The 24595-nt window shown below is 35.2% G+C and overlaps 4 protein-coding genes across 8 annotated transcripts; 1 reads left to right on the plus strand and 3 right to left on the minus strand.

Annotated features, from left to right (window-relative positions):
* Window positions 1-1940: 1940 nt before the first annotated feature.
* LOC116114806 (DExH-box ATP-dependent RNA helicase DExH6) lies at window positions 1941-7391 on the minus strand. The gene is made up of 13 exons (XM_031400959.1): window positions 7307-7391; window positions 6911-7001; window positions 6459-6771; window positions 6195-6269; window positions 5976-6020; window positions 4965-5055; window positions 4808-4866; window positions 4404-4562; window positions 3887-3939; window positions 3689-3722; window positions 3457-3546; window positions 2349-3350; window positions 1941-2177 (listed from the first exon to the last, which is right to left on the minus strand). The coding sequence occupies exons 2-13, from the start codon at window positions 6934-6936 to the stop codon at window positions 1941-1943; spliced, it is 2184 nt and encodes a 727-aa protein (XP_031256819.1). The 5' UTR covers window positions 6937-7001; window positions 7307-7391.
* Window positions 2020-14193, plus strand: LOC116115010 (WD repeat-containing protein 26 homolog). 3 transcript variants are annotated; one of them, XM_031401160.1, is made up of 5 exons: window positions 2020-2079; window positions 11254-12142; window positions 12288-12389; window positions 12879-13508; window positions 13808-14193. In XM_031401160.1, the coding sequence occupies exons 2-5, from the start codon at window positions 11345-11347 to the stop codon at window positions 14042-14044; spliced, it is 1767 nt and encodes a 588-aa protein (XP_031257020.1). In that variant the 5' UTR covers window positions 2020-2079; window positions 11254-11344; the 3' UTR covers window positions 14045-14193. The 3 variants fall into 3 exon arrangements, with proteins under 3 accessions (XP_031257020.1, XP_031257024.1, XP_031257011.1); XM_031401164.1 differs by lacking the exon at window positions 2020-2079 and adding an exon at window positions 9087-9414; XM_031401151.1 differs by lacking the exon at window positions 2020-2079 and adding an exon at window positions 9087-9391.
* Window positions 14194-15379: 1186 nt separating this feature from the next.
* On the minus strand, window positions 15380-18649 carry LOC116115235 (oxygen-evolving enhancer protein 2-1, chloroplastic). 2 transcript variants are annotated; one of them, XM_031401404.1, is made up of 5 exons: window positions 18422-18649; window positions 16540-16639; window positions 16109-16341; window positions 15959-16009; window positions 15380-15869 (listed from the first exon to the last, which is right to left on the minus strand). In XM_031401404.1, the coding sequence occupies exons 1-5, from the start codon at window positions 18560-18562 to the stop codon at window positions 15609-15611; spliced, it is 786 nt and encodes a 261-aa protein (XP_031257264.1). In that variant the 5' UTR covers window positions 18563-18649; the 3' UTR covers window positions 15380-15608. The 2 variants fall into 2 exon arrangements, with proteins under 2 accessions (XP_031257264.1, XP_031257256.1); XM_031401396.1 differs by lacking the exons at window positions 15380-15869; window positions 15959-16009; window positions 16109-16341; window positions 16540-16639 and adding exons at window positions 17296-17661; window positions 17751-17801; window positions 17901-18133 and having other exon boundaries at window positions 18322-18646.
* A 724-nt stretch (window positions 18650-19373) lies between these two features.
* Window positions 19374-21942, minus strand: LOC116115126 (reticulon-like protein B8). 2 transcript variants are annotated; one of them, XM_031401280.1, is made up of 6 exons: window positions 21807-21942; window positions 20920-21111; window positions 20663-20843; window positions 20417-20558; window positions 19948-20017; window positions 19374-19716 (listed from the first exon to the last, which is right to left on the minus strand). In XM_031401280.1, exons 2-6 carry the CDS (start codon window positions 21101-21103, stop codon window positions 19547-19549), a joined length of 747 nt encoding a protein of 248 aa, XP_031257140.1. In that variant the 5' UTR covers window positions 21104-21111; window positions 21807-21942; the 3' UTR covers window positions 19374-19546. The 2 variants fall into 2 exon arrangements, with proteins under 2 accessions (XP_031257140.1, XP_031257145.1); XM_031401285.1 differs by having other exon boundaries at window positions 20920-21178.
* Window positions 21943-24595: the final 2653 nt, after the last annotated feature.

Raw genomic sequence — 24595 nt, forward strand, 5'->3', positions numbered from 1 at the left:
CAAGAGAAGCAAACAGCAGCCTCCAATCTTATAAAGCATTATTACATAATAATATCTTGAGAAGAAACATCGCAAAACTAATTTTAAGTGGCATTAATCGGCGAAGCACAAAAAAAAAAAAAAAAAAAAAAAAAAATTAGTATATTGATTTTGAAGCTTTACCATCATCTTTGGCGACACGAAAGTTCTGGAGTATTTGAGATATTCGAATCCTAGTAGCTTCAGCAATATTAGGGTTTTGCCCTTGTTGTTCTTCTCCTTTCTTCTGTCTCTTCTTTCCCATTGTCTCAGCTACTAAACTTGCGTCTTCTTGGTTTTAATTTGGTTTTCTTAGCCCAAAAGAATGTAAAATATATTTGCTCAGCCAATTTCTTCCGTACCGCAGGATGGCCCTTCTTTCTTTCGGCTAATATTACCTTTCTTTTTATTTTCTTTTTGGAGTTCAATGTTTTCCCTCTTGATTCTTGCCCACCGAATATCCTGTTTTCGTATTCGGCGCTTGCCCTTCTACCCTCTTTTAAATCAACTGTTCTACAACTAGGTAAAGTGAAATTGAGAGACGATAATTGGCATTTTTTAAGAATCTAAGTAACGATAGTATTTAAATTTAAATAATATAATGAATTAAATTTAGTTAAAATTAAGGATCCGATTGTTTTATGATGTTGGATAGGATTTTGGGAATAATATTGGGTAGTTGAATAGGGGAGTCTTACGAAGTAAAATTTATAAAAAAAATCCCTAATTTGCTAATTTAACTAAACACCATAATATATAAAATTTTTGTAAAATAACAAAAACACCCTTACACACTCACAGTGCTAGATTCCGGCCACCACCGTCAGAATCTGGTCGAAAAATGGTGTTACGATACAGACCGGTCAGATCTGACAGGTAGGGCTTCGATATGGCCTTCAGTGGATCTGGTCGGAAAATGCTAGACTGGTGAATTATTAGCCAGTCCCGATTGTTTGTAGGCCGTTGTGATAGATTCTGGCTATCACCGATAATGGTTGCCAGAATCTGGCAAGTATGGGTGGGTGGGGGTATTTTTGTTAATTTTTAAACTTTTTCCTAAGGGTATTTAATGAAATTAATAAACTTAAGAGGTCTAAAAGTAATTAAAAAAATATACTAATGTTTCTCCAATAACAAAACAAACAATATTTTGAGACTAAGATTGGAAATATGGGTAGAAATAATGTGCCAAACGGAGCCCTAAAAATTCTTGTCATGTTTTATGCGTAATTTTCTTCCCATTCTTACCAAATGTGCTACAATAATTAATTATATATTTATTAATATAAACGTCTCCTTGTCTAACTTTTCTTTATTTTATTCAATTCAAAACATTTAACAATTATATTTTTCAATAAAAGTTTATAAATTAACAAAAACACCCTCACTCATTTAAGCAATAGTCACTTGCCAGCAACACCGTTGGGCACCAATCGCCACCGTCGACATCTGAATGAAGCATGATCGATCGGATCGACCAAAGATATGACCTTTGATGGCCAGATCTAACAACTGTCGGCCACCGTCCAGAGGTGATGGCCGACAGTCGGTAATCAATTGGGTGGATATAAGTGTTTTTGTTAATTTATAAACTTTTATTGTATGGGGGTGTTTAGCTAAATTAACAAATATAGGAGGTTAAAAAATAATCTAAATATTATCCAAAAATATTTGCTAATAATATACTAAACATATTCTCAAAATCCTATTATGTTCTATTCAGAATAGGATTTCAGAAATCCTATTAAAAAAAGCGTACCAAGCGGGCCTTAATTCATCAATTATCACACCTCTTTAGCCCATTCCATAAGGGTTATCCATTACTTCCTATTGGAATTGCCTCAAATACAATACACGCTTGAATGACGTTATTTCACCAAAAGCTGAGCGCATATCCAAGTAATTAGGCATGGGCAGCCCAACTAACAAACAGGGTGGGAAGGCCCAAGGTTCAGCCCCATACAAAACTCTGAAAATCCATCTCTCTCTACATAACCCCTGATTGAGGTGGTTTCCTCCACGCCAAGAGTCCTGAGAGTGTTGTTTTTACCCTTTGCAAAGGTACCAAACCCTTTTACTTCATTTCCCGTACAACAAGTTCCCTTCAACTTTACACCTNAGAAATCTTTGATTTTGCAATTTGGATCAAGCAACTTCACCTGGCAAAAATATTAAATCACAAACATCTCAACTATTTTCAAACTGGAAGAATATATATGAAACTGAAGTTAGAACGTCCTTACTATAAAATTGTTGTTATATATATATATATATATATATAGAGAGAGAGAGAGAGAGAGAGAGAGAGAGAGAGGATCTCTAAATTTTACCTGCAAACAAAGTTCCTCAATTGGCATTCTCTTAATTTCAGGAACCTGAAAATCAGGCAAAGAAGCCGCTCGGAGTTTAGAATAAAGATGATAACAGATTCCAGGCTGACAGCGGCCTGCACGGCCCTCTCTCTGCTTTGCACTTGCTTTTGAAACCCAAGAAGACTGAAGAGTTGATACATTATTGTAAGGATCATAACTTTTTTCTTTCATTCGACCACTATCTATGACATACACAACATCATCAATGGTAATGGCAGTTTCAGCAATATTGGTTGAAAGAACAATCTTCCGACAACCAAGAGGTGGCCGTTTAAAGACCTTCTTTTGCTCCACCGATGGAACCATAGAATGCAGAGATATTATAACAAATTTGGAATTATCTCTGAAAAAAGCATCTGCAAGTAATCTCTCCCGAGTTCTATTTATATCTTCCCACCCTGGAAGAAAAACAAGGATAGCTCCATCTTCTGAATCTTTGCAGATTTTTCTAACTAACTGCTCTAAAAGAACAAGATCTATAGTTTCGGGATTGACAGTTGCTAGATATTTATCCAGTAAGTGTTGTTTTTTCAAGTCTGAAAGGGCAACTTCCATGTGTTTTTTAATTATTTGAGCCACTTCTTGCTGATCTTCTCGTTCAGCCAACTCTAATGCTGTAGTTCCATCTTTGGCCTTTAAATGGCAGTCTGCACCATGAGAGAGGAGCATGCAAACATTACCCACTCTACCCTTTGCAGCAAATAACATTAATGGTGTTAGACCAGTCAAGGAATGCTGGTAATTGTAGATCTTTGGGGCTCCTTCAGAAGAAACAAAATCTAGGAGCATATCAAACTCATCATTTGACCAAGCCAAATTCATGGCTTCATCTAAAGTACTCTTATCATCCTCTGTTAATTCAGTGTCCTCATCTGGGACACTTATGGCAGCAGAGTCAAGGTGATTACTTTCTGCAGATTTCAGGATGGCAAGTACATCTTCCAAATAGAAACTTTTTACCTGAATTAGAAAAGACAAGAGCAAAACAACACAAGTCAACTATTGATGCAAAAGTACAGTGTACATAAACTTCAGAAATGCATAAGCAACAATGTTTGAGTTGTACAGGATGAGTGAACCCAGGGACACGAATGATTGGGCAGCCACCAAAATATTGAGAAAATCTATCAGCGTCAAGGGTAGCACTCATTAATATCTGTTGGCTCATAAATTAAGAGAGATATCATCAATCGCAAACACAATTAACAAAAAAAAAAAAAATAATAATAAGGAAAAAAAATAAAAATCCTGAACAGAGTATACAGAGTTGAAAATGAAAAATAAATCTTAGAACTAACCAGCCGAAGTTGAGGATACACAGGAAGCATGTCTCTGCACGTAATTTTAGATAATCAGAAGAAAAAAAATCCAAAATGTCAAATATGCACGGCAAAATAGTGCATGCAAATTATATAATTTTTTAATTCACAAAGTTAACAAATATCATAAGCAACATGTATCAAATCAAGGAAAGTGGATAACTTAAGAGTAAATACCTCATAATTGCCAACATGAAATCAGAGTAGCGATCCCTTTCATGAATTTCATCCTACAAGGCAATTACAAATGCAATTCAACACAATCAACAAACATATGATAGAAGCACATATGTATGACATATGACATCGAAATTAAAAGTTGAGGAACATCAAAATCATTAGTCTTCAAAAGAGATTCTGAAAAATTAACAGATAAAAACAGCCAACACACTTAGAAAAAAATAAAAATAAAAACCATATGAGATAAGCCAGAGGGTGAGGGGTTACACTAATAAATAGATAATGCAACTTTGATCAGTCTGGATGCCAATTTGACCAAGTATAAAACTCTGGGTATAATAACTAACTAGCAAGCATGCTTAACTAATATATAACATAATAAAAAATAATACAAACTGAAACATATTATCCGATAACATGATGCAATTAGGAAAGAACTGACCCGAAGTAAATAAGAACATAATGATATCCAGAAAAGGAATTTAGTAAATCTACAGAGGAATAAGTACAGTACCACAATAATGTGAGTTATTGCAGAAACATCATCCTTTGCAGGGTTATTAGAAGCTTCCTTCAACCTATTACCACCTTTGGAGACCAGCAATCTCAAAAGAACCCCATTTGTGCAGAACACAATTGAAGAGTGCTTCCCACCTTTACTTTCCAGCCGGATCTGGCATCAAATGTACAAAAAAGATAGTAGTATCAGAAGTATAGAAAAGTCCACAAGTTTCTATTTCCCTGAAATATAAAATTTTTCAAGTATCCTTCTGTGGAGAATTCTGTAAATCTCAGAACTTTAACAGCATGGTTATGCAATAAAACAGTGTAGGTCGTAATCACCCATTGTTATTGACAAGACAACATTCAAATAAATATTTTATACCAATGTAAATAAGAAAATTCATGAAACATTACCTTGTATCCAATATTTTCTCCAACATTTTCTCCTCTTTCATAAGATATTCTCTCAGCAACTAAACAAAAATAAGACCAAGGTCATGAAAACACACACACAAAAGAAAAAAGTCAACAAAAACTAAAAAATATCATAGGCATCATGAGATATACGCACCTGATGTTGCAGAGATACGTCTGGGTTGAGTACACACTATTTTACATGCATCACCCTTACCCCACATATGGTCTAACAGATATTGCGGGACCTGGATCACAAGTAATAAGAATACATGTTACATGATGATCAAGAAAGAAAAACATTTTTGGGGCTATCTTCTTTGCCTCTCTAAATTCAACCTTTTACACTCATGTAAATAAACAGTAATTTATTGAACACTGAACAACTTCGGTTTATTATGAATAATACTTATCACAATGAATTCGTAGGATTCAAGTTCACCATATGAGGAAATGGATTGTACTAGGATTTGTGAAATACATAATAGAGTTGAGATACAAGTATGTTAAGAGCTATCGATAGAAGCTTCCGTCTTTCCATTGATTCTTGTCTTGTATAATTTGTTCATAGTTTTTGCTTTGTTTTAGCTTTCACATCATTTCTTCTGCTTTTCCATTTTTTTTTTTTTTTTTTTCTGGTTAAGAGGCTTTCACTTGATTTCTTAGAACTCAACAAACGGAAATTCAACCCACAAGACCTGATGAATAAATAGTCCATTTTTTTTTTCTGTCCAATTACAATTAAGGTTCAATAAAATTCATATGGGTTTTCAACCCAACTAAAACAGCCTCTAGCTTAGGTAACTCAATAAGGTTAAGAATAAAAGTTTGCCAGCCCAATTGGACACAGCAATTACAGCAGATATATTATCAGATTCAGACGATTGTATCAAGCCATATATATGAAAGCACCTATAAGCTTTGTAATAAAGTCAATTTGTTCTTCAGTATAGCCATATCATTGAATCAAATTAGCTAACAACAGACAATTTATGAATCTACTAACAGGATAAACCTATTTTATTTTGCTTCTCATCAAGTGATTACATATGCAATACTTCGTGTCTACAAATCAGAAAAAGGGCATAATCAAAAGGGATTACTTGCAAACAGGCAGAACAAGCCGTCTAACAAGACCACAAGGAAGAAAAAGATAAAAACCAATAACCTGTGTTGTCTTTCCACACCCTGTTTCACCACAAATGAGGACAACCTATGTCAAAACATGAAACAAACAGCAAGTTTCAGAAAATACACCAAACATCTGACCATCAAAATAACTGATAGACAAGATTATTAGAACCAGACAACAAAGTTGCATGTAGTGCACACTATATTCTCATTTCCAAGAAAATCATTTAGAAACAAATGTACATAGGTCTTGAACCTGGTTAGATTCTATTGTGGAAGTGATGATATTCTTGAAGGATGCAATTGGAAGATTTGACCTCTGTTTAGTGACCTGCAAGAAAAATGTTACATAAATTCTTCACAGTTACACAAGTTCACCGAAATTATATGATTTTTCCATCGTTGAATGCAAATCTAACTTACTATCAAGTAAAATTTTGGAAGGAGAACAATTATTAAGGTACAGCATCCAACCACGAAAATCCATAAATTTCTAAGTGGTCTGGAAAGTCACAAGAACCTGTCTCAAGTTTGCATCCTTCTCTATCATAGATGCAAGCAATTCCACCTTCTTTGCAATTTCTGCCTTGTTCATCGGAGGCTTGCAGAAAATATCATCTCTTTTTCCTCGTTTTTTATTGTTCTTCCCATCATGTTTTGCAACTAATTTCTCTCCAGACTCTCCATCATCAGGTGGGTAGTGTGTAAATAAATCTTGCAAAACCACTTTTGACTCTTCTGAAAACATCAATGAAGTTCGATTGTCCCTCTCCTTCACTTTCTCCGCATCTTTTTTAGCTTTATAAACAGAAACACGTCGCTGCTTCCCACGTCTACATAAAAATCAGGCCAATAAGCTATAAAGGGAAAAGCAAATAACCAAACTTAAATAAGGAATAAAAGGCATGCAGGTTTCCACTTCCTATGGTTACATAGCTTTGGCATAATTGAAATAATGCAATGAGCACTCACCCAGAACTTTTGGATATCATACCCATTTTCCTGCAAACCTCATGCACCACAGCACGTTCATGATTCGACAGATTGGCTTCAAACGTATACACTGCATCCAAAAATTTACAAATAAATCTAAAAAACTTCAATAACAACTTCGCCAAACAACCGCATAAAATGACAGTCAATGCCAAACACTACAAAAATTCAAAAGAAGAAAAACAAATTGTTTAATAACAGTTCCCATATACATGAGAAGCAAACAGCAGCCTCCAATCCTTATAAAGTCATTTTCATTACATAATAATATCTTGAGAAGAAACATCGCAAAACTAATTTTAAAGTGGCATTAATCGGCGAAGCACAAAACAAAAAAAAAAAAAAAAAATTAGTATATTGATTTTGAAGCTTTACCATCATCTTTGGCGACACGAAAGTTCTGGAGTATTTGAGATATTCGAATCCTAGTAGCTTCAGCAATATAGGGTTTTGCCCTTGTTGTTCTCTCCTTTCTTCTGTCTCTTCTTTCCCATTTCTCTGCTACTAAGCTTGCTCTTCTTGGTAATTTGGTTTTCTTAGCCCAAAGAATGTAAAATATATTTGCTCAGCCATTTCTTCCGTACCGCAGGATGGCCCTTCTTTCTTTCGGCTATATTACCTTTCTTTTTATTTTCTTTTGGAGTTCATGTTTTCCTCTTGATCTTGCCCACCGAATATCCTGTTTTCGTATTCGGCGCTGCCCTTCTCCCCTCTTTTAAATCAACTGTCTAACTAGGTAAAGTGAAATTGAGAGACTATAATTGGCATTTTTAAGAATAAGTAACGATAGTATTTAAATTAAATAATATATGAATTAAATTTAGTTAAAATTAAGGGTCCATTTATTTTATTATTTTGATAAAGATTTTGAAATAATATGGGTAGTTGAATAGGAGATTTACGAAGTAAATTTAAAATTTATAAAAAACTCCTATTTGCTAATTTAACTAAACACCTCAATAATAAAAATTTTGTAAATAACAAAATACCCCCATCTACTATAGTGTAGATTCCTAGCCACTACCGCCAGAATCTGGCTGAAAATAGTGTTACGACGCAGACCGATCGAATCTGACAGGTAGGGATCATATGACATTTTTGACCAGATTCACTGGGATCTGACCGAAAAAAGCCAGATCGGTGAATTACCGGCTAGTCACGATCGTTTGTAGGCCATTGTGAATATTCCGCTATCACCAAAGTGGTTGCAGAATCTAGCAAGTATGGGTGGTGGGGGTGTTTTTTGTTAATTTTAAACTTTTTCTGGGAATTTAATAAATTAATAACTTAAGCGGTCTAAAAATAATTAAAAAAATATACTACGTTTCTCAAATAACAAAACAAACATATTTTGGGAATATTGTAGAAATAATGTGCCAAACAGAGCTTTAAAATTCTTGTCATGTTTATGTATTTTCTTCCCATTCTTACCAAATGTGCTATAATAATTATATATATTTATTATATAAACGTCCTTGTCTAACTTTTCAAACTTTATTTTATTCAATTCAAAACATTTAATAATTCTTCTCAATAAAAGTTTATAAATAACAAAAACACATTACTCATTTAAAAACAGTCACTTGCCAGCAACACCATTGGCACCAACCACCACGTCACATCTGAACGAAGCACGATCGATTGGATCGGCCAAAGATATGGCATAACAGCTAGATGACAACTGTGGCCACCGTTAGAGGTGATGGCGACAATCAATTGGGTGGGTAAATGTTTTTGTTAATTATAAAATTTTATTTGTGGGGAGTTTAGCTAAATTAAAAATATGGAGTTAAAAATAATCTAAAATTATAGAAAATTTTCTAATAATATACTAAATATATTCTCAAATTCTATTTCAGAATCCTATTAAAAAAGCGTACCAAGCGGGCCTTAATTCATCAATTATCACACCCTTTAGCCCATTCCATAAGGGTTATCCATTACTTCCTATTGGAATTGCCTCAAATACAATACAGCTTGAATGACATTATTTCACCAAAAGCTCAGCGCATGTCCAAGTAATTAGGCATGGCAGCCCAACTAACAAAACAGGGTGGGAAGGCCCAAGGTTCAGCCCCATACAAAACTCTGGAAATCCATCTCTCTCTACATAACCCCTGATTGAGGTGGTTTCCTCCACGCCAAGAGTCCTGAGAGTGTTGTTTTACATTGCAAAGGTACCAAACCCTTTTACTTCATTTCCCGTACAACAAGTTCCCTTCAACTTACACCTTTAATAAACCTAATTCTTATCACTTTGCAATATAATTTCTTCTATATTTATTGGGTTGAATCCACCTTAGTACTGTTAAGTGAAGACTAATAAGCGAAACTCCTTCTGTTTGGCTTCAATTTTTCACCTTTACCCTATTCTGATAGCTGGATTATTCTCTATCGATTTCTGTGTTGGGTTTGTTTTCATCTGATCTGAATGGCTCCAAACACAAAATCACTTATTGGGTATTTCAGATTTTCTTGCTTTGGTACTTTATTATCATTCAATTGGGTCTGATTACGTTCATAACATGTTTTTCTTATCTTGCTTTGATTGTGTTTAGTTTGGAGCTTATTTTATACTAATTTATGCCCCTTAGACTGGTATTTTATGATTCATGAGTCTTTTGACTGTATGTTGTGTGATTGTCTGTATTGATTGATGCTGATGAGGGTTTTGAGTAATTGTTGTTAAGGACTTTGTTTGTGTGCTGAAACCGAAATCACTTATTTTGCTTTTGAGTAAATTGACTGAATTTTTTATGTTGAAAAGTTATGTCTTTCTTTTGGACCTTATGTTAAGGTAATGTGTGTTGCTTAAACACCTGGAGTGATGGGCATTGTCTATAATGGTTTGGTTATTCTTGTATGTCTTTAACATGTTATGATGGTTCGGTTCTTTTATTGGTTGAAAATGATTTTGGTCTCTCCATCTGGGCCTTTCTATTAAACGAATGGCAAAGGCATTGAGACTTCCACTCTGAACTTGTTGAGTTCACTAGGTAAGTTGCATTGATGTTGCTACTACCATCCAGGTCAACACTGTTGTGGATAATATCGGTAAACTTATTTAAGGATACTGCTTTGAGAAATGGAAACAAGATCAGTAAAAAAAAAAAAAAAGTAGTTTTTGACATATTTCTCATGACAATGGAAATGGTGGAGAGTTTACTTCTTATTTTTACTTTGGAAATGTTCATAAGCATTATTATTTGATCATCTGGCCAATAGGAATATTACAAAGAAACGGTTCTCTGGTTATAGATATTAATGTCATTTTGCTGTATTTTGACATCTTTTAGCATGATATAATGCTACATGACTTGTATTGCCTATTAGAATTTGGACTCGTGTCTATGTGAATAGTGAATTCAATTTTGCACTGGGAAGGGCATCAATTTTTTTTTTTCTTTTTTCTTTTTCCATCTATTGGATCTTTGGTAAAGGAAATAGCAGTTAGCAAGTTTTGAAAGCAGTATTCAAGCCTTAAAAGGTAAGAATAAATTTATGATCTTATATAGAATTCAACAGCTGAAAGGCCCTTGTATTCTGTTTGATTAGGCTTTATTTTTGAGGTAGATCACAAATATTGTGTAGCATTGATGGCATAACACTGGAATGAAACATTATTACGATATTTTTTATATGGTCATTAGATATCTGAGAGAATCTATGTTAGTGCCTTCCTTCCCAACTGTGGATATCTTAAAAGTTACTGTGCTGTGGTTGAATTTTTCTTTCAAACCTCGTTCCTTTGTTTAACGAATCTTATTTCTCTTGTTGCTTTCATATTTGCTCTACACCTATATAATCTTAAAGTTTTGAATTCCTATTTTGTATTGGGGAGACTCAGCTCCTCAAGAGTGCCACTCTTTGGATCCTGAAAAAATCAATGTTAGTTTCCAACTGGCACATAATTTCAAATGATATACAAGCAAGAGCTGTGATAGTGTAAAGGGAATTGAGTCAACTTCTGGTACTAATGAAATTAAGAGAGTGTGGTGGGTAGGATTGGGGAGATAGATCTGATATTTTGGAATTTTATGCCATGAAAATATCGCTATTGCTTCAGTAATGACTAATTGTAGAAACTGACCCATAAAAGTTAACGCTTCTCAAGCTTTGATAGAATTGATTATTTAAGTATTACATTAGTGCCATGATTATGATAGAATAAGCCATTTTGGATTTATATGTATATAGTTATTACTTCCAGGAGTTTATTGATATTGTTAAGAACCTTGTGTGACTGTATTTAGATTTTTTTTTTTTTTGGGTTTTCTTATATGATATTGTGTTAATCTATGAGAACCTACTATGTCATGCAGGAAGTTATTCTTGATATTGATTGGAAGCTATTAATCCCCTATTTTTGTCTTGCTGCCTTTCTGATAATATATGGGCTGAGGTGCACATTTCATGGGAGGTGTAGGGGATGATGAACCAGCCTCAAAGCGCATGAAATTATCCTTTGTAGAACTGAGAAGCCTTTCAAACGGTTCCGCTGTAACAGAGCCCATAGCTGGGTCGTCGAGAGGCTTGATGGCTCGGCCCATAAAATCTGAAGGGGATGAAGAAGTTATTGGTCCAAAAGGAGTTATTAAAAGAGTGGAATTTGTCCGAATAATAGCCAAGGCTCTATATTCTCTTGGTTACAAGAAGAGTGGTGCTCTTCTTGAGGAAGAGTCAGGGACACCCTTGCACTCGCCAGTGGTTAATCTGTTTATGCAACAAATTCTTGATGGAAATTGGGATGAAAGTGTGGCAACACTACCTAAAATTGGTGTACTGGATGAGAACGTTGTTAAGTCAGCTTCTTTCTTGATATTGGAGCAGAAATTTTTTGAACTTTTGGATGGGGAGAAGGTCATGGATGCTTTGAAGACTTTGAGGACTGAGATCACTCCTCTTTGTATTAATAATGGCAGGGTACATGAGCTTTCGTCCTTTATTGTGTCTCCTTTTCAGTGTGTTTTGGCAGGGTCTCCAAAACGAGATATTGTGAGGGCAAAGTCTCGGTCCAAACTGCTGGAGGAATTACAGAAACTGCTTCCCCCAACGATCATGATACCTGAAAGAAGGTTAGAACATTTAGTTGAACAAGCCCTTATATTGCAACAAGAAGCCTGTTTGTTTCACAACTCATTAGACAAGGATATATCATTGTACACTGATCACCACTGTGGAAGAGATCAGATTCCATCTCGAACATTACAGGTTAGATCTCATTTTGCAGTCATTAGATGTTAAATTTCATAAGTGTTATTACAGGTTATTTTGGTACTTTAGCCGAGTCTGTGGTGAATTTGGGCTTATTGTCAGGTTCTTATATTATCACTTTTTGTTATCTCATTTTCAACAGGTATTAGAGGCTCACACAGATGAAGTTTGGTTCTTGCAATTTTCACATAATGGTAAATACCTAGCTTCATCATCCAATGATCGGTCAGCAATCATATGGGAGGTATGGTTTTTTTCTCTGGATATTTACATTAAATTGCTCTCTCTCTCTCTCCCTTACTCTACTACTTTTTCCATTCATGCCTATAATTTATCTCCTTTTTTTTAGGTAATATGAAAGTAGCTTGATATGCTTTTTTTAATGCTAGGACATAATAGTGATATATGAATTATAGTTGTTTATATATTTATAGTCATTATTTTCATGACTATTGCATTAAATAACCATAATATCTTGGACTCCCACCAACGGTTGGCATTTTTAAGCATAATGGCTGGAAGTTGTGATCACCTGTTAGGTACAGTTATGAGGTAGGACTTGAGTTAGTTTATTAATCTTTTAGAATCTAGTGTTGGTGCCCAGATACTCATCTGTAGTAACTTGTCAGTGTCATGTAATTAGCTTTGTCTCTCAAGTAGGGTCAGATAGAGATGCTTGTATCTAAAATGTGTTATTTGAACTCTGATAAAGTCTATAATTGATTTTGTGTAGGTTGATATGTATGGTAGAGTGGCATTAAAGCATAAATTATCTGGTCACCAGAAACCTGTTTCCTGTGTTTCATGGAGTTCTGATGACCAGCAGCTCCTCACTTGTGGAATAGAGGAGGCTATCCGGCGTTGGGATGTTTCCTCTGGTGAATGCCTCCAGGTCTTTGAAAAAGCTGGTGTTGGCCTGGTGTCTTGCGGATGGCATCCAGATGGGAAATGTATATTCTCTGGTGCTAATGATAAGAGTATCTGCATGTGGGAAGTAGATGGGAAACAGCTCGAGTGTTGGAAAGGGCCTCGAACTTTAAAGATTTCTGATTTGGAGATAACTAGCAATGGGAAGCAAATTATAAGTATGTGTAGAGAAACCACAATACTATTACTTGACAGGGAAGCAAATGCTGAGAGATTTATCGAAGAGGACCAAACGATAACATCATTCTCATTGTCTAGGGATAACAGGTTCTTGCTGGTTAATCTTCTGAATCAAGAAATCCATCTTTGGAACATAGAGGGAGATGTTAACCTTGTTGCCAAGTACAAAGGGCATAAACGTGCTCGTTTTGTTATTAGGTCCTGTTTTGGTGGGCTCGACCAATCTTTTATTGCCAGCGGGAGCGAGGATTCACAGGTATGACTTTTCTCTTGTCAAATTATTTGGGTGTGTCTTGGTTCCTGGTTTTGGTGAAAAAGCTGTGTTCTTGTTATATTTGAGCATACTAACTGCACATACATATGTGTACATGCATGTTGAGTATTTTTGTGATTTATTAAATTTTTATTGTTAGTTTGTGATATTACATTATTAAGCTGTTGGGATCTTCTGGATTCTCGGAAATTTATTAGCTTCTTTTATTAGTAAATCAAAGTGCTGGAATACTGAAATGTCACTTCTCAAGTTCAATGATGGGGTTTTTAATATATCTGTAGGTTTATATATGGCATAGAGCCTCATGTGAGCTCGTAGAAGCATTACCAGGTCATTCTGGGGCTGTTAATTGTGTAAGCTGGAATCCAGCAAACCCTCACATGTTGGCATCAGCCAGTGACGATCGAACAATTCGGATCTGGGGCTTGAAAGATCTGAAATATCTGAATGTGAAGCGGGCAGAGTGTCACAGCAATAGCAATAGCAATGGCAACCACTATTGCAATGGAGGAACTTGAAATCTCAAGTGTGGAATCTTCATCCCGGATTTCTTTGACCATTGCTTGTATGTAAATACATCATTTTCATTCCAAGCTGACATTCATATCAAACAGGCTTGTGAACGGTGCAGCATTAATAAATCTGCTATTTTACTTTTAACATTCAATTAATTGATTGATTATTTGTGGCCATCTGAAATTCCATTCTTCTTCCAAGCATTGGACTAATATTTCGAGTTGATCTAAATAATTTTTGTAATTTAAAGAAAAAATGTTATAATTTATTTTTGTTATAATAACTCTTGGGGTTTCGTGTACCGTGATTTACCTCCTGTTTTTAACAGACGTCTAGGAAAACTGTTAGCTGGAAGAGTATGCCTCCGATAACGACTATAATACCCGTCTTTCTGATAATAACTGGAATAATATTTTAAGGTGTAATGTTATATTCATAATCTAATGTCAAAACCCGTCCGCAACGCAACCTCCATCAACTTTTTAATTATTATCAAATAAAAAACAACTAAAAGTCTAATAACCCTTCGTCAACATTTTGATCAACACCCAAAATCCAATATCCCTTCAAGCAACTAAACTCGTCTCGTGAAAGCTAGTCTTCTTCATAATCATCGGAATCAGTGGCCTCAATTATTTATTTTGGTGATGAATGGCGGCAAGAATTGTTGATTTTGGTGAGGGGTGGGGTGGGATGGGGTCAACGGTGCGGGAATGGGGTGGCTGCAGGCAGGTGGAGAGGGATGGGGTGGGGTGGGATGGGGTCAACGGTGCGGGAATGGGGTGGCTGCAGGCAGGTGGAGAGGGATGGGGTGGGTAGCCACGGTTGCCGATGATGAGAATCAGTGTGTGACAGTGTAGACTGTAGTAAGAGATTTTTTTGAGGGTTGAGGATGGGTTGAGCTGCGGTTGGTGTGCGTTTCTTCTCATTATTTGCAAGTCCCCTTATATCCTTGACTGTCAACTCCTTATTAACGTCTGGTGGAGTTGAGTAAATACCAGTATTTTTAACGGTAAGACCTGAAACTGGAAGACTGGACCGAAACCCCGTGGGTAAAGGAAGTTATCTCCGATGCGTTAGCAATCCCGCTAAGGAGCAGCAATTTACAGAAATGGTTTTTATCTCCTGGAATGACTACAACTATTAATGCCGACCTTATCAGTTCTTCAAATCCTTTAGACATTCGGGCATGTCCATATGATCTTAAACTCAAGTTTGTGGATGTGATTCTGGTAATGAAACCAGAATTAGCAGCATTACTCCAAGCACAGGTATAACTTTTGATTATCTTAATGCAATTGTGACAAATGCGGTTATAATTAGTACAGCGAACAAAGACCATAATTCAGTCTGTAAACAAGGCAGCTGAAATTCTAGAGTTTGATGAATTAGATGCCGCAAATATTCTAAGAGATGGACTAATGGTCCTTATATGCATCCACAAGATTTTTGCAACATCCCTCAATTAGAAACTCAAAACCCTTGGATGAAGATGGACAATACAACTCGAAAACAACATAATATATTAAGTTGATTTACATGATAATGAAAAAACTCATTAATGTCTTAAGCAACACTGAAAGAATTTGCGGCGCTCTCCACGAATTTTCTTGCACCCTTAAACCACCTCTTGTCTCCAGCTTGTGCCTTGCAAATGTAAAGCTTGCCATCTTTAACAGTGGCTATAATTAACTGATGTTTCCCCCCTTCATCTCCATCAGCTGTTCTTGTCAATATTGACAATGTGTAGTATTGTTTCCCACCAATCACTGGGGTTGAGCTCTCCAATATGTTAGCTGTCGCCACGGCATCGTTTTCGAAACCACCCTGCAACAACCAAATATTCAAGTTAATGTTTTAATTAGATTACTCATATTCTGCTGACTGAAACCCTTTTTCCAGCCTCAGTAGATCACCTCAGAAGCAGTTTTGCCAAAGTAGGCTTGTTTTCCTAGTAAATAGTCCACCTGCAAAGACCCGGCCAAAGCGTGTAAATTTATATCAATTTATCATAAGACATTTGATTGCAAAACTCGTAATGAAGGTTAAGAATATAGTATTTATACCTTAGCGAGGAATTCGTCAGGGGAACCGTAATCGGTGATGGATTTCTTATCAGTTGGGGTGACCATGACAGCAACATTAGTGGTGGAATCAAAGTTGTCTTCATATCTTAGAACCTGTCCAGGGTATTCTACTTCTTTGCTTGGGTTCCATTTTGCGGGGATTGACAGCTTGAATCCGTCTCCATTGTACGGCAAGAAGTCAGTGTTGCTCTTTGGCTTGCCAAACACATTGGCTACAACAAATTTTTTAATCAAATTAATTAGACAAAAATCATGAAAAAATTACATAAATACATCTATAATTTGAGATTCCACTAATTGATTACATTAATATCTCTATTTAACATAAAAAAAAAAAAAAAAAAAATAGATTCAAAGAATATTTATACATAATTAAACTAGTGATGGTACGAGAATTGATAGAAGCTTACCAGCTTCACCATAAGCAGCATCAGCAGGTGAAACCTTGGAGCCAACAGCTGCAGCACCGATGAGAACAGTGAGAGCCAACCGGCGAGATACTACACTGCCNTGGGGTGGGTAGCCACGGTTGCCGATGATGAGAATCAGTGTGTGACAGTGTAGACTGTAGTAAGAGATTTTTTTGAGGGTTGAGGATGGGTTGAGCTGCGGTTGGTGTGCGTTTCTTCTCATTATTTGCAAGTCCCCTTATACCCCTTGACTGTCAACTCCTTATTAACGTCTGGTGGAGTTGAGTAAATACCAGTATTTTTAACGGTAAGACCTGAAACTGGAAGACTGGACCGAAACCCCGTGGGTAAAGGAAGTTATCTCCGATGCGTTAGCAATCCCGCTAAGGAGCAGCAATTTACAGAAATGGTTTTTATCTCCTGGAATGACTACAACTATTAATGCCGACCTTATCAGTTCTTCAAATCCTTTAGACATTCGGGCATGTCCATATGATCTTAAACTCAAGTTTGTGGATGTGATTCTGGTAATGAAACCAGAATCAGCAGCATTACTCCAAGCACAGGTATAACTTTTGATTATCTTAATGCAATTGTGACAAATGCGGTTATAATTAGTACAGCGAACAAAGACCATAATTCAGTCTGTAAACAAGGCAGCTGAAATTCTAGAGTTTGATGAATTAGATGCCGCAAATATTCTAAGAAATGGACTAATGGTCCTTATATGCATCCACAAGATTTTTGCAACATCCCTCAATTAGAAACTCAAAACCCTTGGATGAAGATGGACAATACAACTCGAAAACAACATAATATATTAAGTTGATTTACATGATAATGAAAAAACTCATTAATGTCTTAAGCAACACTGAAAGAATTTGCAGCGCTCTCCACGAATTTTCTTGCACCCTTAAACCACCTCTTGTCTCCAGCTTGTGCCTTGCAAATGTAAAGCTTGCCATCTTTAACAGTGGCTATAATTAACTGATGTTTCCCCCCTTCATCTCCATCAGCTGTTCTTGTCAATATTGACAATGTGTAGTATTGTTTCCCACCAATCACTGGGGTTGAGCTCTCCAATATGTTAGCTGTCGCCACGGCATCGTTTTCGAAACCACCCTGCAACAACCAAATATTCAAGTTAATGTTTTAATTAGATTACTCATATTCTGCTGACTGAAACCCTTTTTCCAGCCTCAGTAGATCACCTCAGAAGCAGTTTTGCCAAAGTAGGCTTGTTTTCCTAGTAAATAGTCCACCTGCAAAGACCCGGCCAAAGCGTGTAAATTTATATCAATTTATCATAAGACATTTGATTGCAAAACTCGTAATGAAGGTTAAGAATATAGTATTTATACCTTAGCGAGGAATTCGTCAGGGGAACCGTAATCGGTGATGGATTTCTTATCAGTTGGGGTGACCATGACAGCAACATTAGTGGTGGAATCAAAGTTGTCTTCATATCTTAGAACCTGTCCAGGGTATTCTACTTCTTTGCTTGGGTTCCATTTTGCGGGGATTGACAGCTTGAATCCGTCTCCATTGTACGGCAAGAAGTCAGTGTTGCTCTTTGGCTTGCCAAACACATTGGCTACAACAAATTTTTTAATCAAATTAATTAGACAAAAATCATGAAAAAATTACATAAATACATCTATAATTTGAGATTCCACTAATTGATTACATTAATATCTCTATTTAACATAAAAAAAAAATAGATTCAAAGAATATTTATACATAATTAAACTAGTGATGGTACGAGAATTGATAGAAGCTTACCAGCTTCACCATAAGCAGCATCAGCAGGTGAAACCTTGGAGCCAACAGCTGCAGCACCGATGAGAACAGTGAGAGCCAACCGGCGAGATACTACACTGCCATCATCTTCTTGAGCACCTTGCTTCTGTGCACGGCAAACCAGCTGGGTAGGCTTGATGTTTGACACGTGGCGCTGAGACGATGATGATCTAGTGGGAGTAGAGAGTGCATGGTGGTGCAAGAAGCATGCAGTGGAGGCCATTTTTTCTTTGTTCTTCTCTCGAACTTTCAACACTTCACTCAGACAAAGCTTTGTTTGTGAATAAAAAGAGAAAATAATAAAATGTGATATGTGAATGGAATTGGTCCGCTTTTGGATATTGGATGATGAAAGACGATTGGATTATTGATCTGGGATAAGATTGTAGGGGCTTTGATTGGAACACGTGGCTTCTTTTTACTTCTTGTCAATTGCCACATCAGAGTGAATGTGGATGTGGATGCGGACCTTTTTTCTCGCACGTGCTTCTCTAGTGCATAACATGCCACACGTGTGTTGTCACCAACCTCTGCTTTTTGTGAAGTGGGATCATTTTATTAAATGTATATCAGTTTCACAATTGATCAGAAATATCTTATTTATAAAGAGAAAAAAAAAAAAAAAAAAAAAAAGAAGATTTTCTGAGTATTTGTGAGTGGATTTCATGTGTAGTTTATAATGCCTGAAATTGTTAGAAATAATTTTGATACCCATAATGACAGTGACGAACGAAGAGCTCAATAATTATATAAGAAGAAAATAAACAATGAAAAATAATTGGTTCATGCCAAACCACATGTCCTTTACTGATCTTATCTCCATTTCTGTCATTTATTTGGTCACTCATGCCAATTAGCGATTGAGCATTTTCAACAATATTAAAGTCCTTTAAAACTTTTTAATAAATTTACATCCAATTTGTTTGTGTGATTTGGAGACGCTAATATCTAATTTAATAAAAATAAAAGAAAAATTGAAGTAAAAACAAATCATCTCTCAAGGATGACTTTCATAACATATTTTCTAACAAAAGTTAATGAAACTAGAAGAGTAATATGCCACCATAAAATAATACAATATCTCACAGAAGACAATGAGTTTTGTTCAATTCAATCCCTCACCAATTAAGATCAACAAGGCAACTTTTATGATAAAGCAAATATTTTACAAATGGCAATAACATGTTTTGTTCCGTCTCTACTAAATCTATTCGCTCTTCTTCCCTTTGAACTTTCCTTTTGGGATCTTGCTGAGCCAACCAGCATCAAGGTTTTGATATTGGTTTTGAAACTGCCCAAAAAGATTGTTTACAAAGCTGTCAACTTGATCTTCATACTTCTCATAAAGGACCGGCAATGTGTGGGCAGCAACGAAACCTTCAATCAATAGCAACAAAATCTTTAATAAAATACCAAATAGAAACCAACTCATTCTACAAACCAGAGGAGACTAGCTTGGGGTTCAACAAATAAATTTAATAAATTTGGGATGTTCAAAATCATCAAACAGAAGTTGGCAAACTCTTAACCTAGCGCAGAATGTTCCAAAAAGAAATTTACAATGGGGCAATAACAGTTGTACTGTGTAAAATTCAAATGATATCTTACCAACATATAAAACGGTCAGAAAGTTGCACCAGCTCCCTATCACAGCAGCGACCCACAAGCTTGCTACAACCTGGAAGAATATGTTGAGAATCAATTATGTATCTCCAAGACTAGAGCAATATTGTTCATATCATTCTTGGAGATTGTGTATATGACCCTTTATTTGAAAATGAACAAATAGAAAAGATAGTTTATGTTCTCCCCAACTACCAGAAAAACAATAGCAAACCAAGAAAACATTGTTCGTCACATCACCATCAGTTTTACAGTTTTGATGACTTGATCAATTTCGCAAACTAACAGAAGTATATTAACTTATATAAACCTAATGAGATCCTAAGCGTCCTGTTCAAATGAACATGCGTTTTGTTATGCCTAGAGGGCAGTAGCAGAAGGGAGAATTGTCCAATATGCAACAAAAAGGAGTAAAGGGATAATTATCAAAAAAAATTCACAAGTCCAAACTTACCCCAAGAAGTTGTTTCAAATTTCCTCCACATGAAACATCTTGAAGAAACCCCAGAGCCTGGTTAACCAGATTACCAACTGAAACACCAATGTTGACAAATAACTCTGAGGGCAGAACAAGGCGGGGTACTTTAGATGGTGATCTGATGCCATGTAAAAATTGCGGAGAAGAAATTAGAATCCATCATCACAACAATTAACATTAAGCTGACCAAGATAAGCAGCCGAAGGGGATAGATGTTTATACCTGTTAAATAAGCCAGCGAAATTTAACCAAAGAAATTGAACAAGCATACCGAGTACCATAGCAACAAACAGAAGGGTTAGAAAATGGTAATTGAGCCATTCAAAAATCACCCAAATTGCTGTTGCACCCATTAAAAAGCTGGCGGAGATCTTCTTGTTCCTCCATAACAAAACATCAGCAGCTACACGTTTTATGAGAAAACATTAATAGGTGCAAGAATGAAAGTGATTATAAGAAAGCAAATAAAATGATCTTACGTTTTCCGCCCCCTAAAAGATGATGGACAGGCTTCTGGCGTCCAAACAACCGATTGAAATGAGAATTGACCGAGCTTGATGTCTGCTCCTCGAAGAATGATGAAACAGATTTCTGCTTTGGAACATTTTCCGCAATGGTTTCGACAAAGTTCTCCAAAATGTTGTCAACTAGTTTCTCAGACATTCTTACTCCTTTTCAAGTATAACCGAACAAATTATAGCATAATCAGAATGAAACAAAACCTCCTGAATCTCAAATCTATTTAGTAACATAAAAAAAAAAAAAAAAAAAAAAAATCAATCAATATTCAAGGCAGATATAATATCTCTAATTGAGGCCCAAAAGTGGTCGACAATATTACAGAATGTTGTACGGATATTCATCATAAGGCATATAACATAATGAACAGATTAATAACAAGAACTCGACCTCTTAATTGTTTAACCTTGGTCAACAAGAATCTTTATCAGCTTGACCTCAGTCAAACCAGGATGTTTATAAAAATAAAACATGACCTAGCCTACTCACTAGAGCTTTTTCTTATTTTTTCTACATCCAAACACCTTTTTCTTATTTTTCTACATCCAAACACCAACATCTCAATAGTCATATTCTAAATCAACAAACTTAAGTAACAACCTCGTTTGACAGAAAAATTAAAAAAAAAAAACCGAAAGAAAGAAACAGAATAGTAACGGATTCCAAATCTTGTTATTTAGAAACTTCTTGCTCCCGCACAAAAATCTCAAAGATCAGTTCTAATCATCTGATTTTTTTTTTTTTTTTTTATAAAAAACGAAGCCACCAAAGGCTCCAACTCAGGAAACAGACGATGATAAAATAAAAACACTTGACAGAAGGTAGAGAAGTAGAAAGAGATACTTACTTGGTTATGGCGTTAAAGAGAAGGAGGATCGGAGAAGAAAATGGCTTGGCGGAGAAGCAGACAGTGATGGTGTTGGGAAATGCGTGAGAGCAACTACGAGTGTAACGGCCCACCAACCTTTTCATGTTAGTTGATAAAGCTAAATTACGTATATTGGTTTTTTTCATTTTGTTTTATATTTAATTGCCGCTACCCGAAGTTTGGCATAAAGACGTATTGATATCACAAGGTTTCTAAATGACAAATAAATATTTTTTATTATATTTTATTAGGAATTTTTATCTATTAAAAGATAGTATAATAATTTTATCTATAGTCATAGAATTTTTAATTTTTTAAATCTTTTTCTTAGTATCTATTCTCACCCCAAGCCCGTTTGTACAGCCTTCTTGCATCATCGATCGATTTTTTGATTAGATTTAGCATTTTTTTGTGAAGTTCGGTAATAAACAGTGACATTGGCCTTTGTTAGTGTACGCGCGTTTTGAATGGAGATCAATAGGTATTTTTGTCTTTTAGCATTTGAAAATTCTTAACAGAACATGATGAAAAATGGGTGTTTGTCATTTTTAAACTTTTTAGGTATTACTTTGTCTATACAACAAACTTAGGGTATGTGTACGTTCCTCCCTATTTAATTTTTAAAACCTGTGTAACGTGTCATAACTCATAACTTAACTTAATAAAAAAGGTACTTTTGTGCAAATCACGTTCTTTAAGCTGACTGGGAAATCCTTGTCTCATTGGTTATCCTTTCTATTCGATTTTCATTACGCCAATGCCTTGATGCTTACCACGTGAGTAATGATCCACAGCTTAAAATAACAATTATATATAATCATGTTGTTATCTTTTCTAATTTTACCTAAAATATATTTATTTATAATTAGTTCAATTAAAAAATCTGATATGTTAAACTTAAAAGAAGATTTATATAGTAGCATTAATTTTATTCTATAAAAAGAATTGGCCCCTCTAATCATTTATAGTAATCAAACTAGATGAATATGAGCATGTTAAGAAGACCGTACACCTTTTAAAAAACTTTTAATAAGAGATAAATTTTTATTTTAAGTGGCACACCTAACTCATGCCACTAATAAATGTAGCCTCACTTTTACAAAAGGAATGTGGTTTTTCTCTAATAAACGACAGTCTACTTTGAAATCAATCATCCATGTAAACACTCAAAGGATAAAATGGTCTCAAGGCTAGACTTAATGTGGCCAAACTCAACAAGTCCGAACACAGTTAGGACTCCAAACTTAACATTGGTTAACGAAAATACTTAGTTAATGAAATTAGTTATCGAACCCAATCATTGAAGACCCGTGAAAGGTTTGATTCAGATTCCCATCTGAGTAGTGCGTAAACTATGTATCAAGCTTCTGCTTGAAAACACATGTTGTGTTTGGAAATAGGGTTATCTAATTTATATTTCTAAACATATTATAATGTGAATTTGGTCAGAACTAGATATAAACATGATAAAAGTGTTTTGAGTTTTGTTAGGTAGTGTGTGGCATATTTGGACTCATCTCATTTCCAAAGGTTTTTTTTGTTTTGTTTTGTTTTTGATTTTTTAAATTGTTCTTTGGGTTAGTTATGAATATACAGGACGGTGTTGTCTATTTCATTTGGTGTTTGGGAAAGTTTTCTAATTTTCAGTTCTCTCTGTGTCCCAATACAAGTAATAACTTGATAAATTCTGGAATTGGACAAAAAGCTACCCAAACTGAGTTAAAGACACTTCCCCCCCGAGTCTTGCCATATGAATTTTTAACGAACATTTTCCCCCAAAAACTAACGGACGTCTGAGTCGGCTACCTAAATTTTATTACAAAGTCCGAAATACCCTCAATTTGTCTCATTTCATTAAAAAAATAAAATATCTAACTTTTCTCACTCCATTTATTAAACGTTGATATATTACTTCGCTCCTCTAGTAATGAATCAAATTTATTAATTAAAAATCAAAAGGATATTTCATTTCTCTCACCTTTGTTTTTTCTTTCCAGATCAATATAATGTTGTTTCTCTCACGTAATTTATTAAAAACTAATATGATTGATAACTCTTCTTTATTTCTTTTTCTTCTCCCTCCAGTCCAGTTCAATTAAATTTTCCTTCTCCTTTCGTCTCTTTATTTCTCATTCACTTAAAAAAAAAAAAAAAACCTTATCAGCATCCGACACATTGATTTGTATTTTTGTAAAATCAATAGTTATATTTTTCACACCCTATGAAAAATTCATCAATCAAGAAAAAAAAAAAAACTCAGAAAACTCTCAACTTTCCAAACAAACTTATACCAACTATAAAAACACCACAAATCTCAATCATCCAAGGAAAAGAAGAAAATCCGAGAACCATGAAAACCCGTAGTCTTCAAAGCTACCACAACCATCACCAAATCGGCCACCATTCACAGCATTACCACCACCAGTTTCAAGCCGTCAGGCACCAGCGCAACCAAGAACACATTCACCGATGGTGGCCTGGCTATGGTGAGACCGAAAATTATGGGGAAGGAGAGATGAAAGGAGATGGAGTCATGGAGGGAGAAAAGGGGGATAAATTAATTGACTTAGGAATTTGTGTTTTTCAAGGAGATGGCGAATGAGAGTGAATACTTTTGATCGAAGATAATATATATATATATATTTTTAATGACGGGTGTATTTATACTGTACATTTTAATTAATATTTTCAGACTTTAAAATTATTGATTAAATAATAGTTTTAATGACTACTCTAATTAATATTTAAAAAGAAAATTGAACTAATAA

This window comes from Pistacia vera, unplaced genomic scaffold (genome assembly GCF_008641045.1).
Source record: "Pistacia vera cultivar Batoury unplaced genomic scaffold, PisVer_v2 Contig122, whole genome shotgun sequence".
NCBI lineage: Eukaryota > Viridiplantae > Streptophyta > Magnoliopsida > Sapindales > Anacardiaceae > Pistacia > Pistacia vera.